This window comes from Neoarius graeffei, chromosome 5 (genome assembly GCF_027579695.1).
Source record: "Neoarius graeffei isolate fNeoGra1 chromosome 5, fNeoGra1.pri, whole genome shotgun sequence".
Classification (NCBI taxonomy): Eukaryota; Metazoa; Chordata; class Actinopteri; order Siluriformes; family Ariidae; genus Neoarius; species Neoarius graeffei.
In genome coordinates, this window is record NC_083573.1 from 15,883,034 (window position 1) to 15,910,904 (window position 27,871).

Below are 27,871 nucleotides of genomic sequence, written 5' to 3' on the forward strand. Positions count from 1 at the left end.
GCATATACGCAGAACCATGGCCTCACTTTTTGTTTATAAATGCCTTGAGACCTCAAGAATGGCACAGGAATAATTTTAAGCATTAACAAATCTAATATAGTAATTTTAACGATTAAAGTTATTCATAGAGGTAGCGGTCTGAGTGAATGACCTTGAAGTCCGTGACGTCACAGCAGGAAGTCTATTGGTCTCCTCGCCATTTCTGCTATACTAAAACACAGAGCTGACTGCAACTCTGATCCTCCATTTTGAGCTAATTTATCGCCATGTCACGTAGATGTGTTGCTGGCGGGTGCAGCAACATGACAGAAGGTGGATTTTTGTTGCATTCATGGCCTAAGAATGTTCAAATTGCAAAGATTTGAACGCGTTTTGCGAGTTGTTCACGGGCACATTGGGCACCTACAAAGTGGTCTCTCCTCTACTCTGCACATTTTACTGAAGACTCGTACGAGACCTCTCTGATCTGTTGAGGAGCATTGGCTGTAAGCCCGTATTGAAAGAGGGTGCAGTAACGACAATTAAAGGAAAAGAAAACTATAAGAAAAGGAAAGTAAGTTCAGTTGCACCAGTTCTCCTGGAGTGTGAGCTGAGGGTTGTTGCTAAAACCTGGGACAGAATGGGATACATTATCGCTCGGGCAGTGACCTCCCCGCGGTTGTTGCTAAAACTGGTGATGTCCCATCCCGCGTTTTAGTAATTGTCTGAGCAATTAATGGCGGAGTACTCAGGATGGAGAAAATGGAGAATGAGTGGACTAGCCATCCGATTTCTCCGCAGGATATGCTTGCCTCAGCAACAATATCTCGCCCTTATGTGGAAGAAGCAAATGAACAGAGAACTTGAATGAACAATTGAAAGTCAGATTGTTTCAAAACAAGCTGCCACAAGATCGGCCTTCGAGAAGCAAAAACGCAGACGGGTAAGCTGCGACTCTCATTTGGATACAAAACAACACTCGTTTACCTGCATTTAGAGTAATACATGTAACGTGTATAAGTTACTGGTATAAGATTTATTTAATTTGCTTCAGAATGTGATTGTCTCAGTTCATCGGATTTTATTTCATTAGTCTTTTACGTTTTATCAGTGAAAATGCATGTATGTTGCACAAGTTATAACACCTATGCTGTTTTAATGAGAGTCAACCCACAATCAATGAAGTCAAATCAGTCTTAGTTGAGCAAGTCAGTAACAGTATTTCTTACTTTCACCATGAATTTTATTTATATGATTTTGGTCTATAGACCCTTTTCAGTCACGTGACCTTCGTAACAGCGACCGCCATTTTGGACATGTAGTGGACTTCGGCTCGAATCGGTTTGAATGCGAGGAAGGCAGCAAGCATAAAAGAAAAAGGAGCGAGATGCAGAAAACTGTATTTACTAGTTTACTGTAATTATGATCTGGCAGCTATTTACACCAGATCCAGTGTAAATAGCTGCCGGAGCCAACGTCCGAGCTAGCGAGCCAGCGCTGGCTCGCTAGCTCGGACGTTGGCTCCGGCAGCTATTTACACTGGATCTGGTGTAAATAGCTGCCAGATCATAATTACAGTAAACTAGAATGGAATGTTAACAGCAATGTAATGCCTTTTCTGGCTAATTTTATTCGTCTTACCTCCAACAAAGTGGTCACTACGTAAGTGCTGGTATGCCGCTATCCATCTTCTCCATCGGTCAGCATCTACCGGGATCCGATAAAACGATAACCCTTGCCTTGTTTGTTGATGGTTACTACATCCAGGTACACAACAATATAGTGGCATGATGGAAGTCTTGCTGAAAATAAACACTTTCTTTGCTGCCGTTCCTCAATGTTGGCTGTGGTAAACTACTGGTAGTACATGTCCAAAATGGCGGCCGCGTTTGTCGTGACGACACGTGAAAAGGGTCCATAGCTGTCAAAGGCCTTGGCCTTAAAACCAGTTACCGCTATGACGTCACACACTCAGGGATGGCTGGCTTAGCGGGGCAGCTCGAATACCAACTTTACAGTCAATTAACTCTCAAAAAATATATATATTTTTAAATTCCCATTTATGCAGCATACAAGAGTCAAGGATGGAGATACTATCCACTCAAATTTATTTAAAAATAAAAGTTCTGCATATCTCCTTCAATGAGGAAGAAAGGACTAGAAAGACTTGTTTAAGCAACATGTTTATGTGATCAGACATTGTAGGAGAAAATGAAGTAGGAAGTGATTTGAGGCAGAAAGGCATGTGGACCTTAGACCATTTGGACATTTTATCACGAGAGGGGAATGAAGGTGCAAGATTCCCACCTTGAACAAGCTGTGTAAAAGGGGCTTAAGACAGTGGGGGTAAGGGAACTGTTACAGTACCAAGAGACCCTAAAGTTTCAGAGCCAGGAGTGACTGTCAAGACTGGCAGGAAGTGGAAAGCAGAGATTTGTGTGGCACAGGCATAGTCAAGACTGCATCATAGGGACCATGTGGGAACAGTGAGCAGAGGAAGAGCTGGGTTGGGAACCACCCAAACCCCATGCTATGACTAGGTTCATGGGAAGGAACATTGGTAGCTTGTCCAGGGTGATGTCAAAGCTGAGAGTAAGGGGGAGAAGCACAGCAGAGTAGTAAGGATGAGGCAGTAAGGTGCATTGAGTAGATGGGAGCAAGTTGAGAAGAGAACAATCTTATGGACTGACATTTTGGCAGGCAGAACCACACTGCATCAAGTTCTTGATCCAGTTAGTTTGATGTCCTTCCATGCCCTTTCAACCTGTATTACTTGGGCTTGACAAACACCAGTATTCCCACTTTGCCATGGGAGGTGGAAGCTCAGGTACATAGTGAGCAGTTGGTGGAAAGGCAATATTGCTGGCAGCACAACCAGATGTTGAAGACCATCTCAGACACCATATGTAGTGCCATCAGGACCAAATGAAACTTTAGCTCCATTATGCCTGCAGTCTCCTGTTAGACCTGGAGAAAAGCCAGAGAGAACACGATCATGACTCTTCAGTGCAGCCTGGGATTGGCAGCTGTTGGTGGACTTGAAGAGGCATCTTGTGTTCCCCCAACACATTACAATGACCCCACTCTGACCAGACATGGTCCTGGTATCTGAAACCATGAAGATCATGGTTATGTTGGAACTAATGGTGCCTTGGGAAGTTTGAGTGAAGGAGGCCTTTGAATGGAAGAGGGAAAAATATGAAAGCTGGAGGGCAAGGTGTTTGCCTATAGAAGCTTTGCAGAGCGTATGCTGCACTTGACATTACTGGTGAAAGAAGGATGCTGCTCGGGCACAAACTGAGGCCTCATCAGTCTCAACTTGGTCGCCTTGCTGAGACTGTCTGATGTTTCAGAGGCCTCAAACACCTAATAATGCAGGGGGTACGTCACTGATGTGCCCTAGTTTCCTATCAGTAGATGTATCTTTACAACAATTGTCCTGTTTGTGTGCACGCACGGTCTGTTTTTAGCCTATATAAGTCATGTACTTTTGAAGCCCTGCAAAATGAAATTGATTGAACTTGGACCCATGATTGTGACAATATTATCATGTTTTCTATGTTAATTTTTTTTTTAGTCTTGTTATACATACCTGTCGTTACTGAAATCAAGCACATTTAAGAAACTGATGCATCATTAGCACAACAGAGGTTCTTTTAATGTTAATTTAATGAATGGAAAAATTTGTATGCTTTCAAATGTGTGCAGAATCTATACACTTTGTTCTTTCAGGTTGGACATCATTTACAAAATATATCCGGTTTCAATGAAATATCAAACATATTAGGCTGTAGATCTCAGAAGCTGGTGTGGTAATGAGAGAAATTGGTCAAAATAAAAATGTAAATTAAAAATAAAATGTATTAAACACCCCCACCCCGAGTTTCAAGTAACTGTGCATGACAAATCAATTTTTAAAAATATGAAAATGTATTAGCTTTCTTAATGGTCTTGAAGTTTTTAGTATCTTGTGGTAATATGATCTTTAAGGACATGTTTTGGAAAATGTGTTTTAATAGATGTTCAATTGTCAGTAATTTTTTAGTTAATCACAACTACTTCAAACCTTGTTCTTGATGACTGACTAAAAAGAACTTGTTGAATCAAGTGTGCTGTTTTTTTTTTTCATTTCATGTTTGAAATCTTTGAAAGCAAGATTTTGTAAGAATTACCCAGCTAGCTGCTTGCCAAAATGATATTGAGCTGAGTTTATATTACTTTTTGGCTTTGTCGATCATTGTCATCCTTAATTATCTCTACCACTACAGTTCCAATTCCTCTTTTTTTAATTCTTCTCTCTCTACCAGACAGGCAAGTTTTCTGTAATTTTGAATCAAGTGACTATTCAAAGTAAACATGCAAATCCTACATGCTCACAAAATGGAGCTCCATTTGGGGGGGGGGTGTCCTGGTATAGCATTGTACATTACCCATTGAAGGTTTTTGGGGAGTTCTTTACTTTGAGATTTGACATTTTCATGGACTTGGTGTCAGGGCTTCAGGGGGCAGCCTCAAAACTCTGGGCCACCATCAATGGCGTGCCTTGCCTGTTCTTTATGTACAACCCCAATTCCAAAAAAGTTGCGATGCTGTGTAAACTCAAAATAGAATGAAAATTTGCAAATAATGGAAACCATATATTTCATTGAAAATAGCACAAAGACAACATAAATGTTGAAACTGAGAAATTTTATTGCTTTTTGAAAAAATGTTCATTTTGAATTTGATGTCAGCAACACATTTCAAAAATGTTGGGATGGGCATGTTTACCACCGTGTTGCATAACCTCTATTTTTAACAACACTGTAAACATTTGGGAACTGAGGAGACCAGTTGCTGTACTTTTGAAAGAGAAATGTCCCATTCTTGCCTGATACAGAACTTCAGTTGCTCAACAGTTTGGGGTCTCCTTTGTTGTATTTTGTGCTTCATAATGCACCAAATGTTTTAAATGGTAGACAGGTCTGGACTGCAGGCAGGCCAGTTTAGCACCCAGACTCTTTACTACAGAGCCATGCAGTTTTAATATGTGCAGAAAGTCAAGTCAACTTTATTGTCAAATATGCTATACATGCTCGACATACAGCACAGATGAAATTTCAGTCCTCTCTGACCCACGGTGCAAACAGGCAATGCAATAAATAAAAATAGAATAATTGAAAACAACAATATAACCAGTATAAACACTCTAGATAAGAACTAGACATAGACTAAACACTCAGACAAACACTACAGTGGGGCAAAAAAGTATTTAGTCAGTCACCAATTGTGCAAGTTCTCCCACTTAAAAAGATGAGAGAGGCCTGTAATTTTCATCATAGGTATACCTCAATTATGAGAGACAAAATGAGAAAAAAAAATCCAGAAAATCACATCGTCTGATTTTTAAATAATTTATTTGCAAATTATGGTGGAAAATAAGTATTTGGTCAATAACAAAAGTTCATCTCAATACTTTATATACCCTTTGTTGGCAGTGACAGAGGTCAAACATTTTCTGTAAGTCTTCACAAGGTTTTCACACACTGTTGCTGGTATTTTGGCCCATTCCTCCATGCAGATCTCTAGAGCAGTGATGTTTTGGGGCTGTCGCTGGGCAACACGGACTTTCAACTCCCTCCAAAGATTTTCTATGGGGTTGAGATCTGGAGACTGGCTAGGCCACTCCAGAACCTTGAAATGCTTCTTACGAAGCCATTCCTTCGTTGCCTGGACGGTGTGTTTGGGATCATTGTCATGCTGAAAGACCCAGCCACGTTTCATCTTCAATGCCCTTGCTGATGGAATGAGGTTTTCACTCAAAATCTCACGATACATGGCCCCATTCATTCTTTCCTTTACACGGATCAGTCGTCCTGGTCCCTTTGCAGAAAAACAGCCCCAAAGCATGATGTTTCCACCCCCATGCTTCACAGTAGGTATGGTGTTCTTTGGATGCAACTCAGCATTCTTTCTCCTCCAAACATGACAAGTTGAGTTTTTACCAAAAAGTTCTATTTTGGTTTCATCTGACCATATGACATTCTCCCAATCCTCTTCTGGATCATCCAAATGCTCTCTAGCAAACTTCAGACAGGCCTGGACATGTACTGGTTTAAGCAGGGGGACACGTTTGGCACTGCAGGATTTGAGTCCTTGGCGGCGTAGTGTGTTACTGATGGTAGCCTTTGTTACTTTGGTCCCAGCTCTCTGCAGGTCATTCACTAGGTCCCCCTGTGTGGTTCTGGGATTTTTGCTCACTGTTCTTGTGATCATTTTGACCCCACGGGGTGAGATCTTGCGTGGAGCCCCAGATCGAGGGAGATTATCAGTGGTCTTGTATGTCTTCCATTTTCTAATAATTGCTCCCACAGTTGATTTCTTCACACCAAGCTGCTTACCTATTGCAGATTCAGTCTTCCCAGCCTGGTGCAGGTCTACAATTTTGTTTCTGGTGTCCTTTGACAGCTCTTTGGTCTTGGCCATAGTGGAGTTTGGAGTGTGACTGTTTGAGGTTGTGGACAGGTGTCTTTTATACTGATAACGAGTTCAAACAGGTGCCATTAATACAGGTAACGAGTGGAGGACAGAGGAGCCTCTTAAAGAAGTTGCAGGTCTGTGAGAGCCAGAAATCTTGCTTGTTTGTAGGTGACCAAATACTTATTTTACCAAGGAATTTACCAGTTAATTCATTAAAAATCCTACAATGTGATTTCCTGGATTCTTTCCCCCCATTCTGTCTCTCATAGTTGAAGTGTACCTATGATGAAAATTACAGGCCCCTCTCATCTTTTTAAGTGGGAGAACTTGCACAATTGGTGGCTGACTAAATACTTTTTTTGCCCCACTGTATAAACGGTATAAATAAACAGTATAAACACTAGATAAAACAAGACATAGACTAAACACTCAGACAATATAAACAGTATAAACACTCTAGATATGAACTAGACGTAGACTAAACACTAATATATATATATATATATATATATATATATATATATATATATATATATATATATGCACACACAAATTGGTTCAAATAACCAAACGGTCAAGGGCACTTGAGGTATAGCAGGTAAACATGAAATAAGCAGTATAAACAAACTAGCAGCTGTTAAGATGAGGTAGTGCAGAATAGTGCAAATGAGCGAGGTAAAGTGAGATGTGCGGTCCCTGAGTTCAGTGTGTTAATGAACGATGAGATGTGTGTGTGTGTGTGTTGGGGGAGGGGAACTGTGAGGATGACATGTCAGATGCTGAAGGGGGGGCAGGGGGCAGAGGGGGGAGGATGGGCAGAACAGGGAGGGAGTTGAGCCTCCTGACTGCCTGGTGAAAGAAACTGTTCTTGAGCCTGCTGGTTTTGGTCCGGAGACTCCGCAGTCTCCTCCCCGACGGCAGCAGGCTGAAGAGGCTGTGAGATGGGTGGGTGGGGTCACCTGCAATCCTGATGGCTTTGCGGGTGAGGCGGGAGTTATAAATATCCATTAGAGAAGGGAGAGACACCAATGATCCTCTCAGCTGCTCTCACGATGCACTGCAGAGACTTGCAGCAGGACATGGTGCAGGCGCCGTACCACACGGTGATGCGGCTGGTCAGAATGTTCTTGATGGTGCCTCTGTAGAAAGTGTGCATGATGGGGGCTGGGGCTCTTGCTCTCCTCAGTTTGCGGAGGAAGTACAGACGCTGTTGGGCTTTTTTGCCAGTGATGCAGTGTTGTTGCTCCAGGACAGGTCTTCAGAGATGTGCACACCTAGAAACTTGGTGCTGCTCACCCTCTCCACTGCAGCACCGTCGATAGATAGTGGAGCATGCTGGGTGTGCTCTCTCCTGAAGTCCACAACAATCTCCTTTGTCTTCTCCACATTCAGACAGAGATTGTTGTCCTTGCACCACATGGCCAAGTGGCTCACCTCACTCCTGTAGATTGTCTCATCGCCATTGTTGATGAGACCCATCACAGTTGTGTCATCCGCAAACTTAACGAAGAGATTTAAGCTGGATGTTGGTGTGCAGTCGTGGGTCAGTAGAGTGAAGAGGAGGGGGCTTAGCACACATCCTTGGGGGGGCCCCCGTGTTCAGTGTGATGGTGCTGGAGGAGTTGCTGCCGACCCGTACAGTCTGTGGTCTCCCCGTCAGGAAGTCCAGCAGCCAGTTGCACAGGGAGGTGTTGAGTCCCAGCTGGTCCAGTTTATGAATGAGCTGCTGAGTGGTTTGTCATTGTCTTGCTGAAAGAAGGAAGGCCTTCCCTGAAAATGATTTTGTCTAGAAGGCAGCCTATTGCTCTGAAATATGTATATACACACAAATTGAGCAGGACACGGTGCAGGCGCCGTACCACACGGTGATGCGGCTGGTCAGAATGTTCTTGATGGTGCCTCTGTAGAAATTGTGCATGATGGGGGCTGGGGCTCCCATCATGCACAATTCATCATTCAGCATTAATGATGCCTTCCCAGATATACAAGCCACCCATGTCATGTGCACTAATGCACCCTCATACCATCACTGATGCTGGCTTTTGAGCTGTGCACTGATGAGCCGGATGGTCCCTCTCCTCTTTAGCCTGGAGGACGTGGTGTCCATGATTTCTAAAAAGAATTTCTACTTTTGATTCATCAGACCTTGGGACAATTCCCCACTTCACCTCAGTCCATCGTCAAAGAGTTCGGGCCCAGAGAAGGTGGCGGTGTTTCTGGATCTTGTTTATATCTGGTTTTAACTTGCATTTGTGGATGTAATAATGAACTGTTTTCACAGACTATGGTTGCTGAAGTGTTCCTGAGCCCATACAGTGATTTCCACTACAGACACGTGTCTGCTTTTAATGCAGTGTTGCTTGAGGGCTCGAAGATCGCAGGCACCCAATGTCAGTTTTCAGCCTTGTCTCTTGCATACAGAGATTTCTCCAGATTCTCTGAATATTTTAATGAAATGTACCATCGATGATGTGATCCCCAAATTCTTTACAATTTTACACTGAGGAACATTACTCTTAAATTGTTGCACTGTTTGCCCACACAGTCTTTCACAGAGTGGTGAACCCCTCCCCATCTTTACTTCTGAGAGACTCAGCCTCTCTGGGATGCTCTTTTTATACCCAATCATGTTACTGACCTGTTGCCAATTAACAAAATTAGGGTTTTTTTAAGCATTACATAACTTTTTCAGTCTTTTATTGGCCCTGTCCCAACTTTTCTGAAATGTGTTGCTGACATCAAATTCAAAATGAGCTTTTTTTTTTTGAAAAACAAAATCTCAGTTTCAACATTTGATCTGTTGTCTTTTTGTAATATTTTTAATGAAATATAGGGTTTCCATGATTTGCAAAATCATCACATTCTGTTTTTATTTTTTTGAATTGGGGTTCTATGTTCTGGGGCTTTTTTCCAGCAGCAGGCACTGGGAAGAAAGATGAATCAATCAAACTATTGAGGTATTTCACTCACGTGACCAAGTCATGTGATGATGCCATTTTGGACGGCACGGCTCGAATCAGTTTGAATGCGAGGAAGGCGGCAAACGAAAAACATAAAAGAAAAAGGAGCGAGATGCAGAAAACACCTTCACTATCCAGCGACGTAGGGCATTTACAGGGCGAGCAGAGGGAGAGGTATTTGCAAAAATTGAGGTTAGCAGGCTTAGAGAACGACATTTACCTGCTTCCACCAGGATTGTTCACTGACGTACGGAAGTACACGAAGCCCTCGTCTTTACCTGACTTCGGCCCACATGATCTGTATACCTATGTCGTTAAAAACCCATCGCCATACACAGGTATTGATCTGAAAGCGTATAAGAGTTTGGATGCCTACAAATATTTTGTGTCAGGCTGGGTAACATGCCTACATCTCGTCCCTGGTCATCCCTGGAGCCGGTGGTCGCCATCTGATTACAGCTAAGGTTTGTTCACATTTTCATTTACTTTCGGTCCTCAGGATAAACAAAATGTTATTAAATGTCATTGAAATAACTTCTTAGTCTGTTGAGACATGGCCCGTTATAAATTTGCTGTTACCAGGCAATGACCAAGAACTGTATTATTAGGGTCGGTGTCTGTGTTGTAGCAGTGTATTAGCAACTAGCTGTTAGCACTAGCTAATGTCAACAACATCGTAGCTAGTATGTTACTGTAGCAATATTTACGTTCAGTCATTTGGATGACTGTTAAAACCTTTTAGTCTCAAGTTTTTCCTTTACTGGATTTACTAGTTTACTGAGCTAGCGCGCTCGGCCAAGCCGGGAGCCATCGCGCGCTCGCCGGCCAAGCCGGGAGCCATCGCGCGCTCGCCGGCCAAGCCGGGAGCCAGCGCGCACTAGCTCAGTAAACTAGTAAATCCAGTAAAGGAAAAACTTGAGACTGAAAGGTTTTAACAGTCATCCAAATGACTGAACGTAAATATTGCTACAGTAACATACCAGCTACTTTTGTTGACATTAGCTAGCTTGCCGTCCAAAATGGTGGACACCGGGGCGTCACGTGACCCTGTGACGTCAGGTGAAATACCTCAATAGAGACATTCTTGAGGAAGACCTGCTCATGAAAAGTTCACTTTCACATTTGACTCAAAACACACAACCAAAACAATGCAGGGGGTAATTTTTTTTTTTGGAGTACAGCAAAAGCTTGGAATTAAACCCTTGAACGTCCCTAGAAAGGCTTGAAAATACAGTGCAACCCTGCTATAATGGACTCCTTGGGGGACAACTAAATAGTTTGTTGTACTGAAAAGTTCATAATACTGAAATGGACCCACTTGTCACAACACTCACTCTTGTGTAAAACAAGACCAACTGTGTTTGATTTGTATTTATGCTCAATTCACTTACATATTTACAAAGTAAAGGAAATAAGTCACACTCGCTGTTTGCTTGCTGAATCATCGTTTTCAGCTCATCATGTTGATTGCAGTCTGAATGAATGAAGTCTTTGAACTCTTTTAAGAAAAAGTTGAAATTGAATTCTTCAGGATGCCATGTTCATTAGACAAATCCATTGCTTTCTCACCACGCATTAGACAGTCCAGGACATGAAGTTTGTCTTTGACGGTGTCATGTCTGCACATACAGCGGCATGCCTCGAACTGCTACTCACATGCAGCACCCTTAGGACAAATTACCATGCACCTGTTCTGAATTAGAGTGCAATCACAGCACATGCTTATAAGGAGTTTCACTAGACATAGAGTTTCCAAAGTATACATGCTGTACCTTGTCTCTCATGTTGGCAAGTATTTTGTAGCACTGTGTTGATGTTTTGGATTTTGCCCTCTGTATCTGCCTTTGATATCCTGTCTATGCCTCGCTTGACCATTTACCTTTTTTTTATGCCTCCGTCACCGTAAGATGCAGGAGGCATTATGTTTTCGGGTTGTCCGTCCGTCCGTCCAGAAACCTTGTGAACACAATATCTCAAAGGCTAATGAAAGGAATTTCACCAAACTTTCACCATTTGTGCACTTTGGGACAAACATGAACTGATTAGATTTTGAGATCAAAAGGTCAAGGTCACTGTGAGGTCAAATGTCTGTCCGAAAACCTTGTGAACACAATATCTCCAAGGCAAATGAAAGGAATTTCACCGAACTTTCACCATTTGTGCATTTGGGGACAAACATGAACTGATTTAGATTGAGGTTAAAAGGTCACAGGTCCATCCCCAAATCACAACTTAAGGCGTGTAGTCCAACAGGCGGAGGCATCCCCATCGACGCCGTTGGTGTCGAGTTCTATCTAGTTTGACCACTGCTTTGGGTTTGTTTGTCAGCGGATTTTTAAATAAAACTCTTACACCTAGCTATCACCTACATTTTCTGACAAACGGAGAGTATCTTGCATTTATGAGTAGCCATGACTACAATACTTAAAGTAAATACTCAATTAAAACTGCTTTTAGCTTGTAAAATAAGCCCTTTTCATGGATTTTATGCCTCCGCGACCTTAAGGTGCAGGAGGCATTATGTTTTCGGGTTGTCCGTCTGTCTGTGCGTGTGTCTGTCCCGAAACCTTGTGAACACGATAGCTCAAAGGCTAATGAAAGGAATTTCACCAAACTTTCACCATTTGTGCGCTTTGGGACAAACATGAACTGATTTTAGATTTTGAGGTTAAAAGGTCACAGGTCAAGATTACTGTGAGGTCAAATGTCCATCCCCAAACTTTGTGAACACCATATCTCAAAGACTAATGAACGGAATTTCACCAAACTTTCACCATTTGTGCACTTTGGGACAAAGATGAAATGATTTAGATTTTGAGATCAAAAGGTCTACGGTCAAGTAGACCACTGTGAGGTCAAATGTCTGTCCGAAAACCTTGTGAACACAATATCTCCAAGGCAAATGAAAGGAATTTCGCCAAACTTTCACCATTTGTGCGCTTTGGGACAAACATGAACTGATTTAGATTTTGAGGTTCAAAGGTCACAGGTTAAGATTACCGTGAGGTCAAATGTCCATCCCCAAATCACAACTTAAGGTGTGTAGTCTACCAGGTGGAGGCATCCCCATCGACGCCGTTGGCGTCGAGTTCTATCTAGTTCTGGATAATTGTTAGTGATTGACACTTAAACTAGGCTACTTAAGCCTAGTTTTATGGTGGTAACACACTGTTAACTTGACTGTGGACTTGATTACTTATTGTTTGTCTCTGGTGGGAAGAAAAACATGGCTTAGTGATATTTTTTAAGACTCTGACTCTGTTATTCAAGGCGGGGGACATAAACTTGGGACATTTTTACAAACTTTCGCATATAGGGTTTATTCTAGCAGGGTTGCAGTGTAGTCGTATCATGGCACCATGCTTGTAGTACTCGAGTCCAACTCGTGCCCTAATTTTAAGGACTCATGACTCGACTTGAGCACTGATGACTTGGACTCATGCATTAACTGCATTCAGGCTCGTAAATTGAAGACGCGGACTCCTGATTTTTTTTTTCCTTTAATTTTTGCAACATGCCGCCATAATTTGGCATAAGATATACATAACCTTTTGTACCAACTTCGTGCAAGTGTGTCACACCTGCATGCCTTGGCGCATGCATCAGATCGACTCTCGGGAACGCATTAGACAGCGTGCACACGCCAAGCGGACTCTTGCGCACGTGCCGTGAACTACTCCCACCTGCACAGTATTAAGGTGCAATCAGCGCGCCTATGTAAAAACTGTGAAAACGCACGTAATTTGCGAAGTACTGAGTTGCATTGCTGACACGTTACTGAGCCCCATTTTCTTGTTTGGTTTCCTGATCCCTGGTTTTCCTATTTCTCATCTTTGATTCTGCCTTGCTTGACCTCTGTTGCCTGTTTTACGATATTGCCTGCCATTCTGGATTGTTTACCTGTCTTCATTTGTATTAATAAACACACCTTCTGCACTTACATCCATCTCCCAACCACCTCTGACACAATTCTTGGCAGTCCCTGACAAAGAGAATGCACATTCATCTGTTCATATGTCATGTTCAGGAACAAACTGTTAATGGTGCTAAAATAGCCACCATCAAACGGTGTAGCTGGAGTCTTTCTCTTGGACTTGATTCAGATCAATAGTGGACTCGACTCGGACCTGAACACTGGGGACTCAAGTCTGGACTCTGACTCAAGTTTTAATGACTCAACTACAATACTGCATGGCATATACTGTCCATACTGATGGAGCTTAACAGGTTCTACAGAGAGGAATGGGAGAAGATCCCTGAATCCAGTTGTCAACTTTGTATTATACCAAAGAAGGCTTAATCACCGCCAAGGGTACAACCCCGTTTCCAAAGAAGTTGGGACACTGTGTAAAATGTAAATAAAAACAATGTGATTTGCAATCAGGGAAAGACTGTTTCATTGAAAATGCTACAAAGACAACAGAAATGTGTTGTCATAATTTTTTTGAAATGTACGTGCTCCTTTTGAATTTAATGTCAGCAGCATGTTTGAAAAAGGTTGGGATGGGGGCAACAAAAGACTGGAAAAGTTGTGTAATGTTGTACATCAACAAAGTACTGAGTTAAGGGTGGGAATACTAATCCAAATATGATGTTTCAGCTTTTTTAAAAGAAACGTACAAGATGTGAACGTTTCAAAAGCCTGGAACTTGCCATTTGAAGCTTTTTAAAGAGAGGATGGTGACAGTGTCAAGAAGTACCAAAAGATCAGATTTTAAGAACTGCACTTTAGTTGATTCTTGGGGTTGCTGAGTTTCGGTATGAGCTATTAGACACACCAAGTCCATAAAACAAGCTGTTTGGAAGAGTTGTATAGAAGGAGCTATTTTTGAAAGCAAACCACAAAATTCAGGTATTTGGCCAGGCACACCATTAGTGTTAATAAAGCGAGTTATTATAGTTTATTATCATTATGTTGTGGCTGTTTTGTGCTGAGTGGTCCATAGTCTGCAGTGCCCATCTCACATTCCACATTTGAGCCTATTTGGAAACCTATGGTATGAATTGAAGATGCCATCCCCATGCTCAAATCTAAAAATATCCTCAGGTTTCAGTCATTAGTTTACTCTTGAAGTTGGCATATTTGGGACTAGATTTCTAGCTTCAGCACAAACATGAATGTAACTCGGGGTTGAAAGAAGGCTAAAATTACACATCTTGCTTCAAAAGAAGATAAAAGGTACTTTGATAATGTCAAAAAAAGACTGGGATTCTTGTACATGCCCCCAAAACTGCAGATTCCACTGAAAATTACAAACTTTTCAAATTTGTATTCCCCCCCCCACCTCTCTCTCTATTCTAGATAATGCTTCAAAACATTGACTTGTACATTTACTTCATATTGCTGACCCCTACAGAAAGGGACATATAACTGAGGGCAGGATACACCAGAGCAGTTGAAGGTTCAGTCTTGCTCAAAAACCCAACAGTGGTAGCTTAATGGTACAAGAATTTGAACTCTTAATCTTCTGATCAGGAGCCCAAAGCCTTAACCACTGAGCCACCACCCTTCCCCAGGACATCCTGCCCCGAACAAGCAGTCTTTGTCCACGTTATTAGTTTTATTGGTAGTTAACTGGTGGGCAGTTAGGTTCACTGGCCAGAGTAAGAACATAGTCCCTACTTTGTGCTGATTATTTACAAAACAATTTTTCATTTGGCATGTTTAAATATAATGCACTTTAGTGGTGTGACTTATCAGCTGAGGTACAGTCTGACTGAGGGTAGTAATTAATATACTCATTCTTTTTCCTTTAGACTGTGCTGCATTTAATGAATGGCCAGCTAGTTCTTGCATCAAGTTACCAACCACATTTTAGTCTAGTCAGTTTGGTTGGGCAAGCACACTGGACTTCCCTCTTGCCCAGTGGGTTTGTTAATGAATAATGAATTTTCCACTCCTGCTCCAACATTATTGGCCTTCCTGTTTTCCTTTCCCAGAGTTCCAGAGGAAAAGGTTAATAGGTACCACCCATTTGGGGCTATCTGGGGCCATTGATGGTTCAGGCTCTGGGTGACAGATAACGTTGAGAGTTCAAGTCCTGACACTGCCAAGCTGACACTGTTAAGCAAGACTTAAATCTGTCTGCTCCAGGGCTGCTGTTATCATGGCTGAACATTGTTCTTTGACCCCATGTTCTTAACAAACTGGGATATGCAAAGAAAAGAATTTTCCTGAATTGTAATTTTACACACAATATGACCAAAAGTTTTTGTACGCCCAACACCCAGACCCATATGTAAGCCTTCCCTAAATAGTTGCCAAAATGCTGGAAGCACAATTGTCTAGGATGTCTTTGCATGCTGTAGCTTTAAAGTTTCCCTTAACTGGAACTCAAGGGCCTAAACCAGTTCCAGCATGAGAAAGTGAGTGTTTATGACGATGTGCTTTGTTAAGGTTAGAGTCAAAAGAACTCAAGTGGCCTTAACCATAACCCCACTGAAAATCTTTGCATTGGATGAACTGGCTGCATGCCAGGCCTCCTCAACCAACCTCACTAATATGCTTGGGGATTTGCCCATTCAGCCACGTAGCCATGTTCCAAAATCAAGTGGAATCCCTTCTTATGAGTGGAGACCATATAGTGTAACTGACAAAGCAGTTCTTATTGTCTTCTGTACCCAACTGACTAAGTATTTATTGTTGACATTTTATTTTCTTTGTTGGAGCCTCCTTGTTTTCATAATACCGTGCCTTCAAAAGCCCACCTTCTGCAGCAGAAAGAACTAGGTAGGTGTAGAGGTCACAATATGCATGAACATGAATTCTTGTAATCTTTTCATCAGTGACCTCAGAGCATACAGAGACGTTCCCTCCTGTGAGCCTCCCCCCAAAATGTTGATTTTCTGAAGATAAAATGCATCTGATTAGTCAAAAAATGTGGTTTAAAGTGTACCAGTACTGGTAACGCTTACATTATTTGTACTTTATGTATTACTTGTAGACAAAAGACACACACATTGTCAACAAACCACCGTAAAAGCACTTTTGTTGACAACTTTATTCCGTGAATTACCTGCAGGGGCAAAACCAATGGGGAGCAGCCATTGCCAGCTGGAAGTGATGTACAGTCATTGATTCCGAGTTATTGCGTGTGAGTAAGCAAGCAGTATTCTGTGGGTTGAGGTGAAAGGAGCAAACTATGGCTAGCAACTTTGATGAAATGGTTGTTAATGGTTATATATTCGAGGCTTGTGAGGACAGTGAGTCATCAGTCTGGTGATTTGGAGGGGGAAGCTACCGCAAGCAATGTGCATGATGGTAGAGCCAAAATGGCTACCACTCCATGGTGTCAATGTGGGCAGTGCTCAGTCATGAGAACTGACATGGAATCCTACTGTTGTCAAGAACATGAACTCATTGCAGACTGCTTTGATGGCTGCATCACGTCCACCCCGAATCTGCACAAGTACAGCCCCGATTCCAAAAAAGTTGGGACAAAGTACAAATTGTAAATAAAAATGGAATGTCATGATGTGGAAGTTTCACAATTCCATATTTTATTCAGAATAGAACATAGGTGACATATCAAATGTTTAAACTGAGAAAATACATCATTTAAAGAGAAAAATTAGGTGATTTTAAATTTAATGACAACAACACATCTCAAAGTTGGGACAAGGCCATGTTTACCACTGTGAGACATCCCCTTTTCTCTTTACAACAGTCTGTAAACGTCTGGGGACTGAGGAGACAAGTTGCTCAAGTTTAGGGATAGGAATGTTAACCCATTCTTGTCTAATGTAGGATTCTACTTGCTCAACTGTCTTAGGTCTTTTTTGTCGTATCTTCTGTTTTATGATGCACCAAATGTTTTCTATGGGTGAAAGATCTGGACTGCAGGCTGGCCAGTTCAGTACCCGGACCCTTCTTCTACGCAGCCATGATGCTGTAATTGATGCAGTATGTGGTTTGGCATTGTCATGTTGGAAAATGCAAGGTCTTCCCTGAAAGAGACATGGTCTGGATGGGAGCATACTGTATGTTGCTCTAGAACCTGGATATACCTTTCAGCATTGATGGTGTCTTTCCAGATGTGTAAGCTGCCCATGCCACACGCACTAATGCAACCCCATACCATCAGAGATGCAAGCTTCTGAACTGAGCGCTGATAACAACTTGGGTCGTCCTCCTCCTCTTTAGTCCGAATGATACAGCGTCCCTGATTTCCATAAAGAACTTCAAATTTTGATTCGTCTGACCACAGAACAGTTTTCCACTTTGCCACAGTCCATTTTAAATGAGCCTTGGCCCAGAGAAGACGTCTGCGCTTCTGGATCGTGTTTAGATACAGCTGCTTCTTTGAACTATAGAGTTTAAGCTGGCAACGGCGGATGGCACGGTGAATTGTGTTCACAGATAATGTTCTCTGGAAATATTCCTGAGCCCATTTTGTGATTTCCAGTACAGAAGCATGCCTGTATGTGATGCAGTGCCGTCTAAGGGCCCGAAGATCACAGGCACCCAGTATGGTTTTCCGGCCTTGACCCTTACGCACAGAGATTCTTCCAGATTCTCTGAATCTTTTGATGATGATATGCACTGTAGATGATATGTTCAAACTCTTCGCAATTTTACACTGTCAAACTCCTTTCTGATATTGCTCCACTATTTGTCGGCGCAGAATTAGGGGGATTGGTGATCCTCTTCCCATCTTTACTTCTGAGAGCCACTGCCACACCAAGATCCTCTTTTTATACCCAGTCATGTTAATGACCTATTGCCAGTTGACCTAATGAGTTGCAATTTGGTCCTCCAGCTGTTCCTTTTTTGTACCTTTAACTTTTCCAGCCTCTTATTGCCCCTGTCCCAACTTTTTTGAGATGTGTTGCTGTCATGAAATTTCAAATGAGCCAATATTTGGCCTGAAATTTCAAAATGTCTCACTTTCGACATTTGACATGTTGTCTATGTTCTATTGTGAATACAATATCAGTTTTTGAGATTTGTAAATTATTGCACTGTTTTTATTTACAATTTGTACTTTGTCCCAACTTTTTTGGAATCGGGGTTGTATGTCCTTCACAAACCGTCCCTGGAAATGGCCTTCATTGACTGCATGATCCACAGGTACCTCCGGGGACCAGCACCTGAAGGGGAGCTGAAGAACAGGCAAGTTCCCAATCAAGTAACTTCAGAACACATTGAATAAATATAGAACTAATACTTGTAATAGATCTTTATTTTATGGCACACATTATTTCATGCCATTATGTGCAAGTAGATTTGCAATCGGACAAAACGACTGTGCATCACTACCAGTGCTGGAACAGCCTGTGAAGGAGGCAATATGTCGCTGACCATGCCCGATTGACGGAGCAGTGACTTAAAATGCGCGCGTACTTGACAAAAGCTTATAATGAATGTTACATGACGGAACCACTGGTATCATACGTGAGCTTCTGAAATGGCTAGTAATTAAAATTCACTACAGGTACCTTTTTAATATTTTGTGTGGTCTAATCTGGATTCTTTGAGAGTTTAGATACTGGTTGTTTTGATTTTTGGCATTTTGAACAATCCTTTGGTAAGCATGGCACAGAGATGTTTAATCATTACTTGCACATTACTGTCTTGGGAGGCTTGCCATTATAGTAGCAGTGTGAAAAACAAAATCCCTCACTGTGAACTCTACATAAGTTTGTGTAGCATCCTTATTTGTTTAAATTGTTACAGTTCAGTAAATGTATGAACGACTTGGATTATTGGCCGGGATAAACGTGGGTACAGGCATAATGTCAGGCCCCCTTCACACCTGGTGTTAACATGTGTCCTGGGTGAAGTGGATAGCTCCATGTACAGATGTGAATGGGATCAAATGTGTCCCAAGTGCACACTGGGATCTGATCCCACGTTTGAGGTTGGTCCGGGCCATGTACCGCCATGTTCTTTTTGCAGTGTGTACGCAAATGTGTACCGCCTACTCAACTGACATCCACTATGTATGCAAAAGGACGTACTCATTCCCACGTTTTTTTTTATGCCTCCGCCACCTCAAGGTGCAGGAGGCATTATGTTTTCGGGTTGTCCCTCTGTCCGTCCGTCCATCCATCCCGAAACCTTGTGAACACAATATCTCAAAGGCTAATGGAAGGAATTTCACCAGACTTTCACCATTTGTGCGCTTTGGGACAAACATGAACTGATTTGATTTTGAGGTTAAAAGGTCTGTTAAGGTCACTGTGAGGTCAAATGTCTGTCCGAAAACCTTGTGAACACTATCTCCAAGGCAAATGAAAGGAATTTCACCAAACTTTCACCATTTGTGCATTTGGGGACAAGCATGAACTGATGATTAGATTTTGAGGTTAAAAGGTCACAGGTCAAGATTACTGTGAGGTCGAATGTCCATCCCCAAACCTTGTGAATGCGATATCTCAAAGACTAATGAAAGGAATTTCACCAAACTTTCACCATTTGTGCACTTTGGGACAAGGATGAAATGATTAGATTTTGAGATCAAGAGGTCTAAGGTCACTGTGAGGTCAAATGTCTGTCCGAAAACCTTGTGAACACAATATCTCCAAGGCAAATGAAAGGAATTTCGCCAAACTTTCACCATTTGTGCGCTTTGGGACAAGGATGAAATGATTAGATTTTGAGGTTAAAAGCTCACAGGTCAAGATTACTGTGAGGTCAAATGTCCATCCCCAAATCACAACTTAAGGCGTGTAGTCTACCAGGCAGAGGCATCCTCATCGACACCGTTGGCATCGAGTTCTATCTAGTTTGGAATGTATTGCAGGCCTGAAATGCAGGAATGGATGTATATCAACAAATGAAAGGAAGTTAACCAGAGAAAACATGAAATATCTTAGGATCATATTGTCTGCAATGAAATACAAGTAAAAGTAAATTTAGAAAATCACTTCTCTCCCTCCCCATTTTCCATATCGTCCCAACTTTCTCTAATTTGGTACTGGTATGATATTTTGCATAATACAACTTTAATTATCTTGGCAACATATTATAGGTCACACAATATTAGGCTATTTGATGAGTATTCAATGAATTTGCTTTTATTTCATTACTAAATTGTAACAACATAAATGGGGGGGGGAATAAATTAGGGCAACATTGCTGTTCATTATGCTCTGACAAGTCAAGACAAAAAATAGCTGGCTCTGTTCAGGCAGACAACCTAGCTTATTTTTCAAGGGACTTTTTATAGCCAGGAGAAATAATATACTTCAGTAAAATCCATTACTGTATGTTAGCTTCATGTTCCAGACTATGGTTGCCAAGCAAGGGAATCCAACTCACTCGCTTAGCCACTTGCATGGCTTTCATAATTCTCCTGGATTCTTACAGGTATGAGTCAGGACAAATGAAGTAATATCTTTATAGGAAAATGGTGGTCATCACCACAGTGTACAAAATGGCCTCTTCAGTCGATAACTAGCAAAAACAGTAATAGAGTTGTGACTTACTCCACCTTTTTTTCTCTCCGTGCTTCCACGGAAGGCGGTCGCATTCTGCTCTCCCTCTCCCTCCTTTTTTTTCCCTGCTTGTGCTTTGTGTCTTGTCTCATCTGCTGTACTTTTTGAAGAGACTCTTCCTGCATTACTTTCTAAACTAAAAAGCATGGAATTGATAAACTGGTCTCCTAACGAAATTGACACAGTTTTGGGTTTGGGGGAACCCATTTGTCCTGCCGGAACGGTTGCGGCTGGTTACACGATGGACGCGTGGGAGCGGTGGCGGGTTGTGTGCCTGGCGATTCTTTCTGTGGAGGACATTGAAGATATCTACCTATTCGGAACCATGATTACAGGGCTTTTGCTGATTGGATTAGGCATTGCCCTGGTATATCGAGGAAATCAGACAACAGTGACAGCTGTTCAAAGTCCCACAAAGCTGCCCGATATTGGAGTGGTGGGCAAAGCTGTTGGCACTTGGACTGTGGACATTCAGAACTTTAACCACAAAATGGTTATCTTGGAGCAGCTTTCAGCTTTGCAAGGAATATGTTTTTCGGAGATCAATTTGAATAGAATGGACAGATATGGACGAGCGGTGTGGACATGCAAAGACTGCGTCTGGAAAGACCAAACAATTCCTATCTTATCAACATTCGGCGCCCTGAGACAGAACCGGCCTTGTTTTAGGCCGTTGCTGAGAAAACATTTCCCCCTGAAGGTCAATGCCGGGAGACACTCTCATTCCTCGAATTCCTCTCTAACTCTCCGCGATCGCCATTTTTACCCCCAGTGTGACAAGCGGGTGCGTGACCAGCGCCTTCATGGCTGCAGGAGCGGACGGCTGCTTGCTTGCACTGGATTACCTCCCCCCCACCCCTCCCCCCCCTTACCCCTGATTCCCCCCCTCAAGTCCCGTGTTTAAAGTGTACCTGTGTTGTAGTTGTGCTTATGCAAAGGTTTTTTTTAAATGTCCCCACACTGTACTCCTGACAGGAGCATAGTGGGGGGGGGTGTTCTTTTTTTTTTTTTCTTATCTCTCCTCATGTTGTGTTTCCTTTTTATCTTTATCCCTGTCTTCCTGTCCTGTCTACCCTATGTCAATTGTATGTTGTATATGTACGGACAGGTTGACGGCTAATTTCACTGGTACATGTGACTAGTGACAATAAAGGGCATCATCATCACCTAACTTGCACACAGCAACAACACCAGTCATATACGAAAAAAAAAAAATCAGGCAGTACCCCTTCTGTAATGGCCCTCCTCTTAAAGCTGTGGGGCACATTTTACAAGCATCATGAAACAATGTCTTTCAGCTGCTCCCATTAGGGGTCACCATGATGCGCATATTTGATATGGCATAGGTTTTTTACACCAGATGCCCTTACTGACGCAAACCTCCCTAATCTATCTGGGCTTGGGACCGGCACCAAGTATACACTGGCTTGTGCAACCCCAGTGGCTGGGTACTTTTACCTAATCTGCATGTCTTTTGAACTATGGGAGAGAACTGGAGCACCCAGAGGAAACCCACACAGACATGGGAAGAACATGCAAACTCCACACAGGTAGGCCCCCACTGGCCATGAGATTTGAACCCAAAACCTTAATGCTGTAAGGTGACAGCGCTACCCACTGCACCACCGTGTCACCTACAGTTTCAATTTTTGTCAACACTGTAGTCATAATTTTCTCACAGTATAAAAGTATCATGAAAACTGACTAAAACGATAAATTAGACTAAAATTAAAACAGTTCAACTGACAATCTTGTCTGAAACAAAACGGACTAAAGTGTGAATTTTCAGCAAGAGACAATTTAAAATTGTCAATTAACTGCTATTATGAATTTATTTATTTGGCCATTGATATTTGTATCTGCTGGACAACTACACAATACTGGCTAAAAGGCATGGGATGTGTATTGCTTCCTCCACATTTGGTCTTTGCAACTGAAAATGATGTGCATGTTTATTTGCATTTCGAGCAGGGAAGCATGGTCTGATCACAAATGGTCACTCGACGTGTGTGAAGACATAATAAATGCCGGGTGTGAATGGTCCTCAAGCCCCTTTCTTTTTCATCTGGAATGTACTGAACAGTTTTCATGGCATAGGAGTACATATCCATCACCACACCTGCATCCTGTGGGGGCATAACTGTTGGAATTAGTGGGCTGTGGTGGTATTTGAGTGTAGTCTGTACAGGAGTGGCCATCGCTACAGTGCCTTTGGTAGTTGAAAATATCAGTATCTTACAACCCACTTATTAAGATCTGAATAATCTGTGTTTCCCTAGCCAAGCTGCTGCACAGATACTCAAGTTGGCGGTATACTTTCAACAAAAAAGATGCTTAAACCATTTTGTACTTTGTGATACAAGTCTCATTTTGGTTAAGGCATGGCACGGCCCTAATTTACAAAGGGAGGTCCATGCAGATATTGCTTGACGGGCATCTAATCAGGATTTGTAATGAATTTGTTTTCAATTCAAGTCTAATTGCCCAACAATGGTAGACATCCCTATTGTCCAACATCAGGTAAGTATATTAAACAGAGTAGAGGCTCATGTTATTTACGCCCTGTTAGTACAAATGTACTTCAGAAGAAATGTTGGAAAAGTGGTTTATATTTAATATGGGAACCTTTGTACTTTAGGTCCTGAATTACATAATGTACTGGGTTGCTTTTGTAGCTATTCTGCATTTTTTTTTTTTCTTTTTGGATTCATGAAATTAATAATCAACTTGCATTCAATCATGAATGAATTAATTACAAGTTGTCTTTTTCTTGTAACTGCAATAAACATTCTTTCCACCATGTTGTTTTCAATTAGAATCTAGAGGTCATGATCATGCAGTGGCTGTAGACAATATAGTTATATGCATAGTGTGTGCCTGGTTTTCCACACAGTGAAGTAAGCCTTTGAATGATGTAATTAAATAAAGGGGACAAATAGATATTACTGAAATTCATTTTCAGTTGACATGTCTTTAAGGGAAGTCTATGTCCCTTGAATTAACATATTGCACATTCATACCTGACTCATGTTCTCCCGTTCTCTTTTTTAGATGCTAATATCCTGATTCAAGACCACAAGCCAGAGAAAGAAAGGAATACATTTGTGCTTGTTATCCAGTATTTCTGGATCCCAGATTTCAGTCTTTTCCATCTGCACTTTGGGGACCATGGACTTGATGAATCAATAACTTACTTAATTGAAGTGACAATGGGAAGAATTGCTGGAACTTTGTAATATGTGAGCATGTAAGAGATCCTGTAAATATTGTATTTAGTTTAGCTGTTCATAGGATTTGTATATCTACAGTTACCAATTTATCCTTCAGAAACACTTGAGTGTCATTCATTCCACATTTTTTCTTTGTTTTTGTTGAATTGTTCTCTACATCAGACTTTTAAGCAAGTCTTGGTTGAACAAACATGGCAGACCATTCCCTTGATTTTTCAACTGGAAATGATTTCATCTGTACAGAGTGTGGTGAAGGGTTTGGCCAGTACCCGAAATTGATCAATCACATGGCTAATCATGGACCCATAGGCCCATTTTCTTCTATTTCTGAAACTGCAGCTAATGGTTGTGACAAACCTATTGAATTTGCACTTCATGAAAATGGAACACTCACAGTGGTAGACAGATCTGCTTTATCAAACTTTTCGTTCTTATTTGGAAAACCCATGTCAAAGTTATTGTCAAACCCAGCACATTATCAGGATTCCTTGCCTTCAAGCAAAATGGCAGAAAGAGATCATACCCAATGTAGATGTGAGAGATGTGGTCAAGTGTTTAGGAACCAGAGAAGTTTACAACAGCATCAGCGCTATCGTCCCCTTGAGCAAGGGTTTAAATGTACCTTATGTTGCAAGGTTTTTTATGATCGAGAGAGCCTTCGTGGGCACCTTCAGAATCATGCTCATGAGCGTTTTTACAGTTGTGGACATTGTGGAAAACGATTCTTGAGACAAGAGACCTTGTTGTTGCATCAGAAAGAATGGCATGGGTCTCTTGGATCCAAGAGTTCAAGTAAATTTGATGAGGACCGTGAAAATGGTATAGATAAATCATATCCTTGCAAGATTTGCGGCTTGCGTTTCTTTTGGTTATCAGACCTGCAGAGCCATCTGCTTAATCATTCTCATGTCAGCAAAGCAACTGATGATCCTACACAAAAAGAGAACATGCAGGAACAGGATGAGAGTAGCCCTAATAAAAATGCCTCTCCTGATAATTCTACTGACCGATCATATCGTTGTGGCTTGTGTGGAGGACACTTCAATTGCTTGTCAGATTTGAAAGAGCATCATCTTTCAGATCATCCAGATGAGGACTCCTCTGAACCAGTACCTGAGATTAAACGACAGTCTGTTAATTATTATGGTATAATGCGTCAAATGGTTTCAAAACACCAAACTCAACGAATGGATCTATTGAGGCCACGAATGAGAGGTAGACCAAGAGGAGGTGCTTCCAGAGGTAATCCACACTCGAAGGTATTCCCTTGCAAACAATGTCATCGTGTTTTTGTACACTCCAGTAGCCTTTCCCGTCATATGCGATACCATAAAGGTACTCTTCATACATGCCTTTATTGTGGTAGACACTTTCCACAAAGATGTGACGTTACAAGGCATGTTGCCATGTACCATAGTTCAGACATAAAGCTTAAGCCAGATGGGGAAAAATTAGACCATGAAGATCAAACTGCTATACATGAGTCACCAAAAATGCAGACAAGCAATGAGAGTGATCATGAAGGTCAGGACAATAAAGACCAGCAGTCACCAAAACCACCAGACAAAGAGGACTTACCAGATACACAAGAAACTTCTCAACTCAAGCCACGGATGACCTACAAATGCAAAGACTGTGGTAGAGTCTTTAGGCTACTGAGTGTATTTCAGCGACATGGGCGCTACCACAGAATTAACCCTTCTCGGGCATTGCTAAGCTGTCCTCATTGTCCATGTCGCTTCACCTTTCGTTCTGCTCTAGAGCGCCATCTAGAGAACCATGATAAAGAAGGGTCTGAGAAGCATGGTCAGGAAGCATCTCCAACTGCAGAGGCCAATATGGAATATGTAGAAAATGAAGATGATTTGAGTGTTGAAAGGAGTGAGTCAGAAGCTGATTCAAAAGAGAGTACATCAACAGATGTATTGTATGAATGCACTGAATGTACGGAGACCTTCACAGAACTGCAGCTGTTCCTCAAACATCAAAGTGCTCACAGTTGAAAGATATTTGAAGAGATGATATAATATACCTTGAACTGTTGATATAACTGTTTGGAAGAAATGCCACATCTGCAATGTGCTATACACCAAATCAAGTACATACTGATTATCAAGGTTTTCCTGAATTAATTTCTTGTTTTAAAATTATGCCATTGTGAGAGAATTGGGGTCAGATCATGGTGGAATCAAAGAGAATTCTTAATTGGTACTTTGAAATTTGTTTCCTACAGTGCTAAGTCTAAGCCACCAGGTGTCTACCCATCTTTATTTATTTTTTCCTCTGTTACTCCCCAATCTTGAAATATTCAATTTGTCCTCTATAGAATCTCAGAATTACAGAATCTGCCTTGGCATTGTATACTCATTTGATGTTACATGTCTACAAAGCTGCCGGTTTCTGATGTCCAAGCCCAAGACAATCCAACTTATTTTGTGTACGTCCCCCCCCCCCTTACTCCAGTTATGTTATCTACTCTTCTTAGAGACAGCATAGAACATGAGTAGAAAGGTTTAGTTCCCTTACCTATTTGCCTTTAGTAGGCCCTGATTAAATTATTGGATGGTATTTTTGCCATGTATAAAACTTATAAAAATTTATAGTTTGCAGTTTAAACCATATTTTATATATACACATTAGTACTATCATGCTACATAGCCTCCATTGCAACAATTGACTACAGATAACACTGAAAACTGCTAAATTTATTGCTGGCACCTAAAATGTACCCTTACAAACAGCCTGGTCTTTTTAGTCCTGCCTGGTTCAGGCATTATTGTCAGAAGTCCAGGATGAAGTTGTTGCGTTGGTTGCAACAAGTTTTGTTGGAACCCAGGGTGCAGTGGTAATTAAGTTCACTGATGCAGTGCTTATTTGTTTTGAGGGGTTCTTTAGGACTACTGGGCTGACAACTAGATAGCTGAAGAGAGAGAATGCTTGTCTATGAAATGTGCCCTGAGTCGCTTGCCAAGGTAAAGTGTGTGTGTGTGTGTTTTTTTAAACTTCAAAAGATTAACTTCAAATCACTGCATTTGTGGTTAGGAGACCAGGTCAGTTCTGACTTTTCTTCTGACTTTATCCTGTCCTGCTGTAAAGACTATATATGCAAATCGGGCCTCAAAGAACTAGACAGGCTTCAAGCTCATTCTGGGACAGTGGGTTTTGGTCCATGAGACACCTTTGCACCACTACAAAAACAGCAACTTTCCAGTTTCCAAATAACCATCATATGGGAATATAACTGTTATAGCTGTTGTGTCCAAAGCCACATATTCAGTGAAAACCAGGGTCTAATATGACGTATAGGTGATCATTTTCATCAGTTCAACACTTCAGTATTAACGTCTGACTTTTTATGAAGTCCTTCACTGTTCTGGCAGATTGTGGAAACTGTTACCAAATGGCCACCTTCTTTGTTTCTGTGGGTGATTTTTAAATAATGGCTGAAACAAAACTGCAGCTCTCTTGTGTACTTGTATTAATAAAATTTGTTGTCTGAAATCATGTGCAATCTATTTGTTTCCTGGTGCAGGGTGTTTGTAGGGTGAGGTGACAAATTTAAAAAAATTAATGTTCCATATACCAGAATGAACATAAAAACAAAGTGCATCATCACATTTAGGTCCCAGATATGAGACAAGGTGTTTTGTCAAGGACTACAGATTCCTTAAATTAGGTAGAGTGGTGCAAAAATACTGGCCACTCGGTAACCATTACTAAAAGTGTACTCGGGTAAGGGATGCAGACATTTGAGCTGACTTGACCCTAACATTCATGCAGGTCCACAGTCATACACAAATCAGT

General features: G+C 41.6%; 2 protein-coding genes across 3 annotated transcripts in view; both read left to right on the forward strand.

The window, feature by feature from the left end:
- si:dkeyp-84f3.5 (uncharacterized protein LOC334144 homolog) overlaps positions 1–27,568 on the forward strand; it is an 85,659-nt gene extending 58,091 nt beyond the window's left edge. Inside the window, exon 2 of the mRNA XM_060921279.1 lies at positions 23,889–27,568. Within this exon, the coding sequence (XP_060777262.1) occupies positions 24,259–26,070 (1,812 nt within the window). The 5' untranslated portion in view covers positions 23,889–24,258 and the 3' untranslated portion in view covers positions 26,071–27,568. The remainder of the gene's footprint in view (positions 1–23,888) is intronic.
- Positions 1–27,871, forward strand: part of znf1035 (zinc finger protein 1035) — a 140,311-nt gene that overhangs the window by 61,874 nt on the left and 50,566 nt on the right. The window lies entirely within an intron of this gene.